Below are 14796 nucleotides of genomic sequence, written 5' to 3'. Positions count from 1 at the left end.
ATTGAAAAATATTAAAAATATTACTAAAATATTTTTAAATTGAAAACTTATTGGTCCATTTCCCTAGTGACACCTCCAAGGCTTCTACAATATGGAAGCCAGATGGATGCTGCAGTGGAGACAAAAGGGAAGGAATTCTACACTATGCAATTCACAACTCCCGTCTGCAGCTTGGTAAAGTTCCAACGGATAATGGACCTAGTTACTCTATAGGTGTAATACTAATATAAAATAAAAATAAAAATGTATACCATTTTTATTCAGTTGCAATGCGAAGGCTAAACAATCTTATTTTTCACTTAGAATACGGAGCGCAGTCCAGCACTCTGAATCGACGATTTTCGACTCTTATTGGAGTCTCATAGGAGAGACGTAGGCCTGCTGCTCCATACTCGAAGTGATCAACCATGAAAGCTTACCCCCACATTGCAACTGCCGTGTATGGATTAGGTGACTAGCGTCATCTGGCAATTGAAAGTTAAAGTTTTCGATCCTAATAGCAACATTAATAATATTGAAAAATATTAAAAATATTACTAAAAGATTTTTAAATTGAAAACTTATTGGTCCATTTCCCTGGTGACGCCTCCAAGGCTTCTACAATATGCAAGCTAGATGGATGCTGCAGTGAAGACAAAAGGGAAGGAATTCTACACTATGCAATTCACAACCCCCATTTAAGCTTTTAAGGGGGTAAGCTTTCATGGTTGATCACTTCGATTATGGAGCAGCAGGCCTACGTCTCTCCGATGACACTCAAATAAGAGTCGAAAATCGTCGATTCAGAGTGCTGGACTGCGCTCCGTATTCTGAGTGAAAATAATATTGTTTTGCCTTCGCATTGCAACTGAATAAAAATGGTATACATTTTTATTTGTATTAAATAATATTAATATCGAACCGTTAGCTGTTAAATCAGTAGTCATTAATGTTATAAAATAATAATATTGTATGCCTTTTTCGCTGTCTTCCCTTAGTTACCACGTATTGGTGTGTTTTGACCATATCGAGAATTATTAAATGGCATTCCAGAGAAATCTGACAGCTGAAATTGTATTGAGCAAACTGTGAGATATTATGGAATTAAATAGGTATTTTATTGCAATTTCGGCTAAAACACAGAGTTTGTGTTTTTGCTTACATTTGTTGTAAATATTTTAAATTGTTTACTTTGAAGATAACAACATGGTTATTAAAATTGCGAGCACATGGAAAAGATTAACAATAACGTTCTAGAAAATGCTTTTTTTTTCAAAATGTTGATCAAAATGGAAGTGTTTACTTTGGACAAAAACGAAATTAAGTATTTTTAACAATAAAAGTTTGTTTTCATATTAGTGCATTGGAATGTATTTTGAGTTCATTGGTGAACGTAAAAACAGAAAAACTATTAGGAACATGGTGATATTTGCAAAAATAAGCCATGTGTTTATTCTTTTCTTTTACTCAATTAGAAACGTACAGTTTTAATACTATAGGTAGTGTTCAAATGTATTAACAACCAGTTTTTAAAAGAAAATTGGCCAAAGAATAATAAAAATATATATAGTTTTTCTATATATACTATATTTACTATATATAAAAATATACATAGATAAGGAAAAATATTGGCAAAGCTCGCAACATGGTATAAAGAATACACAAAATATATGAGATGATGTAATGCAATCGCAGACACGTGTTTCTGACTCGTTAGTCGTCATCAGTACGATATAGCCGAGGATCACTACAGGAGCAAGTGCCCAATTGTGGCAAAAATGCTAGAAGACCCCGTTGGATTCAGGGCTATAACCAACACAGCCACACTAAGGAGCTACAGCTACCTGAGAAAAAAAAATATATAGTAAATATACAGGGTGTCCCAGACTAATTTACCCACGCTATATTTCTTAAACGAATAGAGATTTTCGAATGGGACCAAAAGTGGTATATTCTACTTGTAATACACTTTAATATGGCGTAGAAAAAAATCATCCCCTAAATATTCATCCCTTAGTTACAACCCCTAATTTTAATTTTTTTAATAGCACCCTGTATATTTTTTTATAGTTTTGGATGTGGTCTTCTATCGTCTATTCAACACATTTTTTGAAAATAAAATCGGTTGGTAAATAACCAAGAAAATAGCAGTTTAGTTTTGTTAATTATGTGTCCCAGACTAATTTTTCCAGGCTATATTTCTTAAACAAATACAGATTTTCGAATGGGACAAAAACTGATCTATTACATTTGTAATACACTTTCATATGGTGTAGAAAAAATTCATTCCCTAAATATTCATCCCTAACTTACAGGGTGCTATTAAAAAAATAAAATTAGGGTTGTAACTAAGGGATGAATATTTAGCTGATAATTTTTTTTTCTACGCCATATTAAAGTGTATTACAAATGTAATAGATCAGTTTTACCCCATTCGAAAATCTCTATTCGTTTAAGAAATATAGCCTGGATAAATTAGTCTGGGACACATAATTAACAAAACTAAACTGATATTTTCTGGGTTATTTACAAACCGATTTTATTTTCAAAAAATGTGTTGAATAGACGATAGAAGACCACCTCCAAAACTATAAAAAAATATACAGGGTGCTATTAAAAAAATTAAAGTTAGGGGTTGTAACTAAGGGATGAATATTTAGTGGATGATTTTTTTCTACGCCATATTAAAGTGTATTACAAGTAGAATATACCACTTTTTGTCCCATTCGAAAATCTCTATTCGTTTAAGAGATATAGCGTTGGTAAATTAGTCTGGGACACCCTGTATATACAGTATGTCCCTGTAAGTTGTATCCATATGGAAAACTTTTTTAATATTAATTTTACGAAAAAAAGTTATTCTTCATAAAAAGCTCTGCATGGTCCAAAACCTAAGATTCAACCATCAGATATCAAATTTTATGAATATTATACGAGGTATGTCAAAAAGTTTGAATTTCACTCAAGAGTAAAGTAGCTTTATTTTTCACAATATTGAAAATTGCTATTATGAAAAGTTGTTTGGAATTAAAAACTATATTCTAATATGCAATTACATCCTTCTAACTGAATTTTTTTTTTTTTTTAAATTATGGATAAATAACATTATTTTCAGTAATTTTAATTCTAATAACTCTTTTATTATTAATTTTACGAAAAAAGTGATTCGTAATAAAAAGTTTTGCATGGTCTAAAATACTCTAAAACCTAAAATACAACCATCTTATGTCAATTTTATACGAGGTGTGTAAAAAAAATTAATTTAGATCAAAATTAAAGTACCTTTATAGTTCAAAATATTTGAATAAGAAGGATGTAATTACATACTGAAACATGGTTTTTAATTCTTAATAACTTTTCATAATAACAATTTTCGATATTGTGCAAAATAAAGGTATTTTACTCTTGAGCCAGATTCATATTTTTTGACATACCTTGTATAAAATTGATAAAATTTGACATAAGATGATTGTATTTTAGGTTTTAGACCATGCATAACTTTTTATTAAGAATCTCTTTTTTTCGTAAAATTAATAATAAAAGAGTTATCAGAATTGAAATAACTGAAAAAAATGTTAGTTATCCATAATTTTTCACAAAAAAAATTTTCAATTAGAAGGATGTAATTGCATATTAGAATATAGTTTTTAATTCCAAACAACTTTTTATAATAGCAATTTTCAATATTGTGAAAAATAAAGCTACTTTACTCTTGAGTGAAATTCAAACTTTTTGACATACCTCGTATAATATTCATAAAATTTTATATCTGATGGTTGAATCTTAGGTTTTGGACCATGCAGAGCTTTTTATGAAGAATGACTTTTTTTCGTAAAATTAATAATAAAAAAGTTTTCCATATGGATACAACTTACAGGGACATACTGTATATAGTCGATGTGTAATATCATTGATACATACTTTGCTATATGATAATTACTATCTTACTGTCAATGTACGTTATCTATGTATATACAGTGCGTCCATAAAGTAACGCAAAAAATTATTTCGTAAACCGGCCACTTTAAGGAAAAATCCCGAAACAGGTAGATTTTTATTTTTAAATTACGATTTTTTGGTATATATGTTATACTAGTGACGTCATCCATCTGGGCGTGATGACGTAGTCGATGATTTTTTTAAATGAGAATAGGGGTTATGTGATAGCTCATTTAAAAGGGTATTTAATTCTCTATTCACTAATACACACATTAACATTTTTATTTATACAAGGTGCCCAAAATGTTTTTTTAAATTTAATTAACTGACAGAAAAAAATGAATGCATGTAATGTATGTTTAATTCTAAATACATTTTACTGCTGTCAGAAAACATAAAAAAATTTATTTAAAAAACAAACATTGATTTTGACTTAAATGTAATGGCCAAACTGGAATAATGAATTTATGCGTTACTTTATGGACATATGTATGTCAAAAGTTATTTTATTGCAGTGTTTAATCTTTTTTCACTCTTGAGGAGATTGATGGACTCAACTTTAAACATCTTGAACATCATACCGACTATTACTAACCTATAAAGATAAATATAGAACGGCAATAAATAAATAAAAAAAGTCACAACCAAAAAGTTGTTAAGAAGATTTAATATTGCCTAAGGTTGAGAAATACAAAACTATCGAGTGAGTTACATAAAAAACAATTAATATTTTTAATATACCGCACCTTTGGGGAAACAGTGATACAAGTGCAAATTTTTCAGAAATTGAGTTGTCAACACCACGCTATTAGGTAATAATACTCGTCTTTGGAAAACCCAAAAGGCAGCATTGCAACTCTTCCTTTATTTAACTGAAATATTATATTTATTTTCTTATTAATATAAAACCAAATAAATAATGAATGCCAATATACAATACACACGACAAATACACTAATGTCACTGTCATTGAAAATTATAAACGTCAAAATTCATATTAAAAAAGGTATCAAAGACATGTCATGTTGTTTATCCTCGTTTAACTTATTGCGGTGTCTATGGACAATCGACTTAATTTGGCGATACTAGTTTCTGTGAGTAAACAATATACCTAGTATAAAAAGTAATTCGTGAATAATGTCATGCATGGGAAAAGTTAGAGTAGAAGAACTATAATCTCCAATTAACGATAACTAATTTTAAAGCTACAATCAACTTTGGGAGTTAATATTTAATCTATAACAAGCGTGTCATCTTAACGACAGTTTTTGTTTAATATATTCTTTTTTTAATGTGACAGAATGTGTTTGTGTTTAGTCTATTTATATTAAAGCTTATTAAAGATACTAATTTTTTAATTTTTAGGGAGCTGGTGGAAAAGAAATAACAGATTACCGATTCTTTATTCGATCTATTATCAGACATTCAGATCTTATTACCAAAGAAGCATCTTTTGAATATCTACAAAACGAAGGTGAACGAGTAATTTTAGAGGCTATGGATGAATTGGAAATCGCTTTCTCGCATCCACAATCGAAAAGAACTGATTGCAACCACATTTTCCTTAATTTTATTCCAACTGTTATTATGGATCCAGCCAAGGTAGGATTATTTGTCATTTGTTTTTAAATTTTTGGTGTATTCTTATAAACAATTTTTATAAAATAAACTAATTAAAACTGTTTTTATGAAAACATTTTTACTTTTACTTATACGTGACGTGTCTTACAACACTATGGTCTCTTACTGGATCAATTATTTTAATTATTGTTCTAATATCTCTGTTAGTATATATTTTTCTGGTAGAAAAATTGATCTCGGACAAAATCCTAGGTAAAGGAGTGGTCAAAAGTAAAAAATTTCAATTTTAAAAAATATCTCTGCAAAACAGAGCTATTAAGTGTTTGTTGTTTAGCCACAAAACGCCAAGTACGTTATAAACGAACTGCTGAAATTAAATGGGCATTGGATATTAAGACCACCTCCATATTTATCACTGTCAATACAATCCGATAGAGTTAATTTGCGGAATTGCAAATAGTACTATGATCGGAGAAAATGGACACGGAGATACAGCAGTCAAAAAACTATTGAACGATCTTGCTCTAAGTGTAGCAACATCTGAAATTTGGGCTAATTATGTAAAGCACATAGAAAAAATGATAATTGAACAAAGTTAACCACATACGACGAGGAGAAACAATAGTTGTAGATCTGGCAGACAATTCAGATGTCCAGTGAAGAGAACAGCTGATTTTCATTTTGTAACACAACACAACCACATTATATCCTGTTTTCAAGTTTTCAATTATAAATGCTTTTCCTAATTTTAAATCATACCTTTTATCTGAATAATGGTAAAGTATGTCTAGGTAATTTGTGTTTCAGTTTTTTTATGCTTTTCCATTTTTAAGCTTTCATTTGTTAAAATTGCGTGTAGATATGGATACTGGTAACATTTCTGTAAAGATCAACATGTAGTCGTAAGTTAGATATATAGTACTTTAACATCTGAAAAAATTACAGTGTTGTGAAACACAATTACAGTATCATGTATAAGAAAGTAAAAAGCTTAAAGAAGACAGTTTGAATTTATGTAATTTGTATAAAACATGATTTCAATTAATTTTATTAAAATTCTACTCTATATAAATTTGTATTTGAATTACAGATTGAAGAAGCTGTTACAAATCTCGTAATGCGCTACGGACCTCGTTTATGGAAACTTAGGGTATTGCAAGCTGAAATAAACTTAACAATTAGGCCGTCGCCTAACGCAAACACGTCCAAAATTCGATTGTGTATAGCAAACGACAGTGGTTATTATTTAGATATTAGTATGTATACCGAGGTACCTGATGCCGAAACGGGTATTATCAAGTTCCAAGCTTACGGAGATAAGCAAGGACCAATGCACGGCTTACCCATTTCGACCCCATACATTCCCAAAGACTATCTCCAACAGAAACGATTCCAAGCTCAGTCTATCGGAACCACATATGTTTACGATTTCCCCGATATGTTCAGACAAGTGGTGGATTTACAGTGGAAGCAATTCACGCAAGCAAGATTGAATGGTAAGTTATATTTTATATTAACATGTAAAGGTATTATATACAGCAACTAAAAAAATCGTGATATTTTACATTGTCAATGTAAAGTTTGGTTAGGCTTATTTCATTCATTCATTAAGCATTACAATGCCTAGGGATTATAGCTAACGCCATGGCGTTCAAAATCCTATTCTTACTCCTCTGTCTGTGTGTCTTTGCTGCCGTCGTGACTCTTTTCCATTTCTTCCTATTCTTGCACTTCATCCAGCCATCTTCTAGGTCTTCCTCTACACCTGGGCCATAATAGTGTCCAGTTAGTTATCCTTCTCAACATATCTGATTGTAGGCATCTCTGTATATGTCCTATGCATTAAGTTGTGAGATAAAAAGAAATGAAACTAGTCTAGTTGGGAAATTTAGCGATATTAACCAATAAATTTACATTATATTGATTGTTTCCCAACTTTACACGTATCAGAGGAGTATGTCAACTAAAAATTTCACTGTGGCAGTGGTAATTTCCAAATTCGTGCGATACGTCTAAAGGTGGGAAACAATCAATATAATGTAAATTTATAGGTTAATGTCGCTAAATTTCCCAACTCTTAACTTAATCTTAAAAAACTTAATACGTTCTCCATCTTTTGTGCTATTTTGCCGGTTATTAGCTCGCTCATCACTGTATACATAGTATACCTCTGTTCCAATCGTCTGGTAGTCTGTTTTGTGTCCATATTTGTTGTATTAGCTGGTTTCTTTCTTTACATAATTCTCTTCCTCCGTATTTTAATTCCACTGCTATTTCATCTTCTTTTCCTGCTTTTCAGTTTCATAGGTTCTTAATTTCTTATTGTACTTCTTCTTCTGTGAGAATTTCTACTTCGTCGTTATCTTGTACTATTGGTTTTATTCTGTTTTTTTTTTGCTTAGACAGGTGGTTTATGTGCATTTCTTGTTTATTCAGTTTAAGCGGTGTTGTGTGATCTATTGCGCGATGTACAGTAGATGTCTCAGCCTGCGCCTGAAAATAAGTCCTTGGATTAGAAACCCGTTTATCCAGTTGCTCACCTATGTCCATGAGTCCTCTGCCTCTTATATATCGTGGTAATGTTGTTCTCTCTACTGCTCTATGTGGATGTTTTTATGTCGTGTTGCCTTCTTCTTCTTCTTCTTCTTCTTCTTGATGTGCCTATCCGTGACGAATGTTGGCGATCATCATGGCAATCTTCACCTTATCTGCAGCAACGCGGAAAAGCTGCACAGATGTTGTGTTGAACCAGGTTCTGAGGTTTTTTAACCAGGATGTTCTTCTTCTTCCTGGACCTCGCTTTCCAAATATTTTTCCTTGCAGGATGGCTTGTAGGAGGGCATATCTGGATTCATTTCGCATAATGTGTCCAAAGTATTCCAACTTTCGAGATTTGATGGTGGTTAGTATTTCTCGGTTCTTCCCCATTCTTCTAAGAACCTCCTCATTTGTGACCCTATCAGTCCATGGGATTTTAAGAATTCTCCGATATAGCCACATCTCAAATGCTTCCAACTTTCGGCACATATCCTCGTTCAAGGTCCATGAGTTAACACCATAAAAAAGGACAGAGAAGACGTAACATCTCAGCATTCTTACTTTTATACCAAGAGAAAGATTGTGACTCTTAAAAAACGCCCCCATACGGTTGAAGATTGATCTAGCTTTTCCGATGCGCGCTCTTATTTCTTGGTTATTGGTCCATTCTTCATTTATTATGGTGCCGAGGTAGTTGTAGTGCCTCACTCTTTCTACAGGGGTTTGGTTGATATAGAGTTGACCTTCTGTTATCTTTTTCTTGCTGACGATCATAAGCTTTGTTTTCTTTACGTTTATATTAAGTCCATATTGCTGACTGTAATACGTGATTTTGTTGCCTTCTGTTGCCTTGTTAACTTATGTTACACGATTTTATCTGTTTCAGAAAACATCACAATTCCAGACAAGTTGATGGACATCGTGGAACTCATTCTGGACCCAGAAACTGAAAGTAGACTGATCGAACAAAAGAGAGTGCCGGGAGAAAATAACGTAGGCATGGTAGCGTGGAGACTCACTCTGTATACACCTGAATATCCAACCGGTAGAGACATTATCGTTATTTCCAATGACGTTACCTACTTGATTGGATCTTTTGGGCCGCGTGAAGATAAGGTGATTATTAAAAAATCCGGGTCTAGGAAAGTTGGTCGAGAACACTTCGTCGACGGAAAATTAGTCTACAACATTTGGTCGACAAACAGTTGGTCGAATGCACAATTCATAGAATGTACAATTCGTCGACGAACATTTGTTCGAATGGATTTTTCGTCGATAAACTGTTATTTATCTTTAGGATAAAGTGATTAATGGTGACAAACGTCGGATTATTGGTTTTTATTTTGTTAACTGGAATATTGTATTATATATATCTGATTTTATTTTTTTTTGGGGTTTTGTTAATTTTTTTTTCTAAATTATTTTTAAATTTAATGAAAAAATTGGCTGCGGTGGGAAAGTAGACAGCAAATATAAACCGGTATTTTAATTAGTGATGCTGTATCATTCTTTTTGGTGTCGGCGCACTTGCGAACGGAGCATTTCCGGACAAGTCAAATTTGGGGGCACTTGCGGACAAGACGAAATATGCAAGATGCTGAGGTAAATAAATTGTTAGGGAATCGAAGCATTTCCGTACAATGTTTTCGACTGCAATAATCAGTCAATATCAATAAAAAAGTAAAGAAATCGTGAGAATAAACTTCCCTTCACACTTTATCCAAAGGACTGGCCATCTATAAAATAATTTTTTTTTATATGGTACAAAGAAACTAACTTTATATATTGGCGTGTTTCCGCCATGTATTATTCCCTTTGGAGTTTGTCGACGAAAAATCCATTCGATCAAATGTTCGTCGACGAATTGTACATTCGATGAATAATTGTGCATTCGACCAACTGTTTGTCGACCAAATGTTTGTCGGCCAAATGTTGTCGACTAATTTTCCGTCGACCAAGTGATCTCGACCAACTTTCCGACACCGAAAAAATCCATGTTAACTAAAAATGTGTTAAAACAGGAACTAGGCTCTTTTGATATCTTTAAAAATTATATTTAGAGACATCATCTTTGATAAGTATTTCCTACGCTTCTTAGTATCGACTTGAATCAACTACGTGAAATGATCAAGAAGAATGGTTAAGTATTTCACTTTTTCTTTTTCTTCTTGGCCAATAACCTGTCATTGGAGTGAGAGTTTATTCACTATTTTCTTATATTTTTGCTGCATTTACATTAATGACTCCGAAATTATATCCATTTTTCAACATCATGCTAATTACGTACTTAAATATAAATGCATACATCAGGTACATATTATAATTATAGTGTTTATTATTTTTTTTTATTTTGATGGCTTTGGTAAAGCTTTTTTTTATCGAAAACTCGTACTTCACGATTACAATGCTTACAGTTATTAGTATTTATTCATCGATTGGTAATATGTGATTGAGTTGTGTACAGGGTTGGCCTATACCTGTTGGTTTTTTATTGTGAATTTTGTGTCTTCTTCTTAGTCTTAAATCTTCCATTTTTGAACGTAGGTCTGTCTTAACTTCTTCCATCGACCTCTATACTGAGCAGCATACTTCCAATAATTTGTCCTGGCTATTTTTTTAATATCATAAACCCATCTTTTCTGTAGCCTTGCTCTTGGTCGTCTACTTTTTTAAGGTCTTCAGTCTTCAATATTGTATTGAGGCGTTTTAACATTGGTCCTTTTATGGCTTGTGTGGCTTGCGACGGTTCATTTGAGTTTGGCAATTTTTGTCGTGATATCCTCGTTTTATTTTTAATCTTACCCAGTTGACCTGACAGTCATATTTATAACTAATATTGATCTTTCCATTACCCCTTCTGTTGTGGCTAGTTTTTTCATATTTGCCTTGGTTAGCGTCCATGTTTGACATCCATATGTCATGGTAGGAAGGATGCACTGGTTGAACAATTTGCTACTTAAGTATTGAGGTATTTAACGGTTCGTAAGTATAGTTCATCAAAAATAGCTGAAAGTCTGAAATTCTAACTGCCTGCGCGAACAATGAAGTGAGAACGCACTCGGAAGGAAAAAGATAGCCTGTACGCGCGGGTGAACTTTAAAATATAGGTACAATCGGAGACACAAATATAGAAACGTAAAGCTTGAATAGTTTTTAATAGGTCCCGTACACAATTATTATTACTGTCATTACTTTTCTTCAGTATATTTGTGGTATTTGTTCTACAAAGTGAGATGTAATAAAATAGATCCAACAAAAACCGCTTGTGTTGCTATAAATTATGGCATTATAAACCAAAAATTATATTTTTATATTGACCATTTATAGGTACTTTATATTACCATTACATTGACCAAAAGGTTTCGGAGAAAAAGGGCGTAAGCAGTAGGGTAATAAAGTAGTAATAAAATCGTCTAATGCAATACTAATAGAAATTAGATGTTCGGTTCAAGTGAAGCATAAATATGGTGTCTTTGTACAGTACCTTTTGTTAAAAGCGGCCTTTATCTTTGAATATTTACCCAAAGTATGAAAAAAGTGTAAACTATGAGAACAGGTCAATTTATCTGTAAACTAAATAATTAATCTGTAAACGAAATATTTCGAGTTGTCAGCCACTGCTGCATTTCTGCTTTTCTTGAAGACATAGTTTCACATTTCTCAGTTTGTACGTTGTGATACGGTGCATTATCAATCACTAAAACGCTGTTCGAGAGCAAATTTGGTATCAGCTTATCCTGAAGCCACTTTTTGTAATTGTCGTAGTTCATTGCATCATGATAATCTCCTTTTTTTATAGTAGGTTTGTAGCGCAGATAAGCGTTTTTAACAAAACCACTTTCACCTCCAGCATGCACTATCACAAGCATCTGTCCTTTAGATACTGGTTTTTGTAGGCCCTTGTTTGAACTATCAGACCAGCTCTTTTGGTAGGTACGAGATGAATAGACGTATGTTTCATTCATGTATATAATTGGGCGATTTGCGTTCCTGTAACGTTTCATATTACGTAAGAAATTCAGTCTAAGATGTTGAGTATTGGGCTTTTCCATTAATAATTTTCTATTAGTTCTGCTTTTTCGCCAACGAAATCCCATCTTTCTAATTACTGTTCGTAGGCTTTCTATGTAAGCTGAGTAGTTGTACTCCTCTGCAAATGTTCTGTGTATGCGTCTTACAGTTGGCACTTGTTTTTGTGTTATACAAAAATCCATTATATAACGTCGAAGACGACCTATATCAAAATTGTCCAAGCACGTTTTTGAAGCGCTTTTTATCCTCTTTTTGTTTTGAGTTACAAATGAGGAACATTCGCCGTCTTTAATTAATTGCATTTCCCGAGCAATTTTTTGAACGCTGCGTAAACTAACACCTGTTGCCAATACCACACGGTCCTGCACTTTTTTCAAATCTCTACACAGTTCATTGTCTTTGGCTTCCTTTCTCATAAAATGAATCACATTTGCTATCACTTCCCGTGTCTGATTATTTAAAACTTTTCCCTTCAGATTCGATTTAAACTCCATGTTTAATATAGGTACAACAACACAGATTTACAAATTTGGAAATTACTCTCCTTTGCGGTTCGTACTTACAAAAAATGTTTCGCAGACTGTACCGACTTGTTCACGTCACAAACGGTAGATATTAAGTGGACGCTCAGTGCGAGATCCGTCGGATGACGAATGCGCATCATGGGCGTGGTTATTTTCAGACTTTCAGCTATATTTGGTGAACTGTATCAATCCCAATTTTCCAGCTCATGCCAATCTTGCTCTTCCAGTGATTTCCACTTCAGTTCTCTTTGATAAGTTTCAGAATTTGGCCTAGGCAGATTACATATCAAATACAGAATACAAATACGATATACAAATACAAAAGGTTTATTTTGTCAAAAACAGAATATTACAATATACAACAGAAAATAAATAACATTTTTAGACAAAAAAGGATCTTATCACGATTATACAACCGATTACAAAAAGTCCACCACAAAGGTAGACCTTTGAGAAAAGACCCAAATGAGAAGTAATATTTACTATTAAATTTACGTATTAATAAGGTAACAGTAGGGGTACCCCGTCAAAATAGCCCCGTCAAAAAAGCTCCGACAAAATAGCTCCGACATAATATCCCGCACACAAAATAGCTCCGACAAAATAGCATTCAGACAAAATAGCCGCGGAATAATATTCCGCCGACAAAATAGCCCCGACAAAATAGCCCCGACAAAACAGCTCCCTTCAGAATTCATCATGAAATAATTCCTTAAAAATACATTTTTTCGGAAATGGTAATTATCCTCTGTTCAGATGTTTATCTTAACCACATGAAATAAACATGGTCTTTTCAGAGAACTCGAGTCCTGTCTTCCCTGCCTCTTGGAAGTTTGAACATTTAAGTTAAGCGAAAATCAATGTTTATTTATGATATAAATATTTTTTTCTGTTTTCGGGCAACAGTAAAATGCATTTTAAATTAAATAAATTAAATACATTCTTCCTTTTCGTCAAATAATTTAAATTTAAAAAAAAGTTTTTGGACACCTTGTATAAATAATTATGTAATTGAAAAAAGATAAGTTTTCACTCTAATGGCATATAGCATATCCCACCAGAATGAAAACAATGGGAACCTTCTCTGGTTACACCTCCGAGGCTTCTACAATTTGCAAGCCATACGGATGCTGAGACTAAGGAAGATGAGGGAATTCTACAATTTACAATTCACGTCCCATCTGCTCAGCGCGGTAAAGTTCCAACGAGACTGGTTCCCTTCATTCTGGTGGGATATGCTATATGCCATTAGAGTGAAAACTTATCTTTTGCTAGCAGTTGCCGCTAGGGCATCTATGCCATTTCGTTCGTTGCAATTCGGGACTGCACGCTGGGGTTTGTTTTGGTTGGATCAGGGAGAGCAGCATATGTGCCTCCTGGTGAGAGACTAATAAGTTTCGAAACCGGTAGAGGTACTTGCAGCACTCTCTGATTGGACTGGAATATGGTTCGGCTGTATTTTCGTTTTGCAACGAAATTGAAAATGGTTATTCATTTTTTATTTACATTTACTCTGTGTGGAGTATGAAGGGAACCAGTCTCGTTGGAACTTTACCGCGCTGAGCAGATGGGACGTGAATTGTAAATTGTAGAATTCCCTCATCTTCCTTAGTCTCAGCATCCGTATGGCTTGCAAATTGTAGAAGCCTCGGAGGTGTAACCAGAGAAGGTTCCCATTGTTTTCATTCTGGTGGGATATGCTATATGCCATTAGAGTGAAAACTTATCTTTTGCTAGCAGTTGCCGCTAGGGCATCTATGCCATTTCGTTCGTTGCAATTCGGGACTGCACGCTGGGGTTTGTTTTGGTTGTATCAGGGAGAGCAGCATATGTGCCTCCTGATGAGAGACTAATAAGTTTCGAAACCGGTAGAGGTGCTTGCAGCACTCTCTGATTGGACTGGAATATGGTTCGGCTGTATTTTCGTTTTGCAACGAAATTGAAAATGGTTATTCATTTTTTAATTATGTAATTGTTTATAAGAGGCTGTTTTGCCCGGGGCTGTTTTAGCCAGGGCTGTTTTGACCGGGGCTATTTTGTGTGCGATCTGTTTTGTCGGGGCTATTTTGTTGGCGGGCTATTTTGTCGAGGCTATTTTGTGTTCGGGCTATTTTGACGGGGCTTTTTTGACGGGGCTGTTTTCACCGGGCTATTTTGACGGGTCACGAACAGTAGGAGCTCATTTTGTAGTGACAATAGAAAA

At 33.6% G+C, this 14796-nt stretch overlaps 1 protein-coding gene across 5 annotated transcripts in view; it reads left to right on the top strand.

Annotated features, from left to right (window-relative positions):
• The window catches only part of LOC126883135 (acetyl-CoA carboxylase), a 465330-nt gene that overhangs the window by 427260 nt on the left and 23274 nt on the right, over positions 1-14796 (top strand). For all 5 annotated transcript variants that reach the window (XM_050648387.1, XM_050648384.1, XM_050648388.1 and 2 more), the window contains 3 exons: positions 5284-5520; positions 6590-6995; positions 8924-9153. In XM_050648387.1, the coding sequence (XP_050504344.1) occupies positions 5284-5520; positions 6590-6995; positions 8924-9153 (873 nt within the window). The remainder of the gene's footprint in view (positions 1-5283; positions 5521-6589; positions 6996-8923; positions 9154-14796) is intronic.

This window comes from Diabrotica virgifera, chromosome 4, assembly GCF_917563875.1.
Source record: "Diabrotica virgifera virgifera chromosome 4, PGI_DIABVI_V3a".
Lineage (NCBI taxonomy): Eukaryota > Metazoa > Arthropoda > Insecta > Coleoptera > Chrysomelidae > Diabrotica > Diabrotica virgifera.
This window is presented reverse-complemented; position numbering and strand designations above follow the sequence as displayed.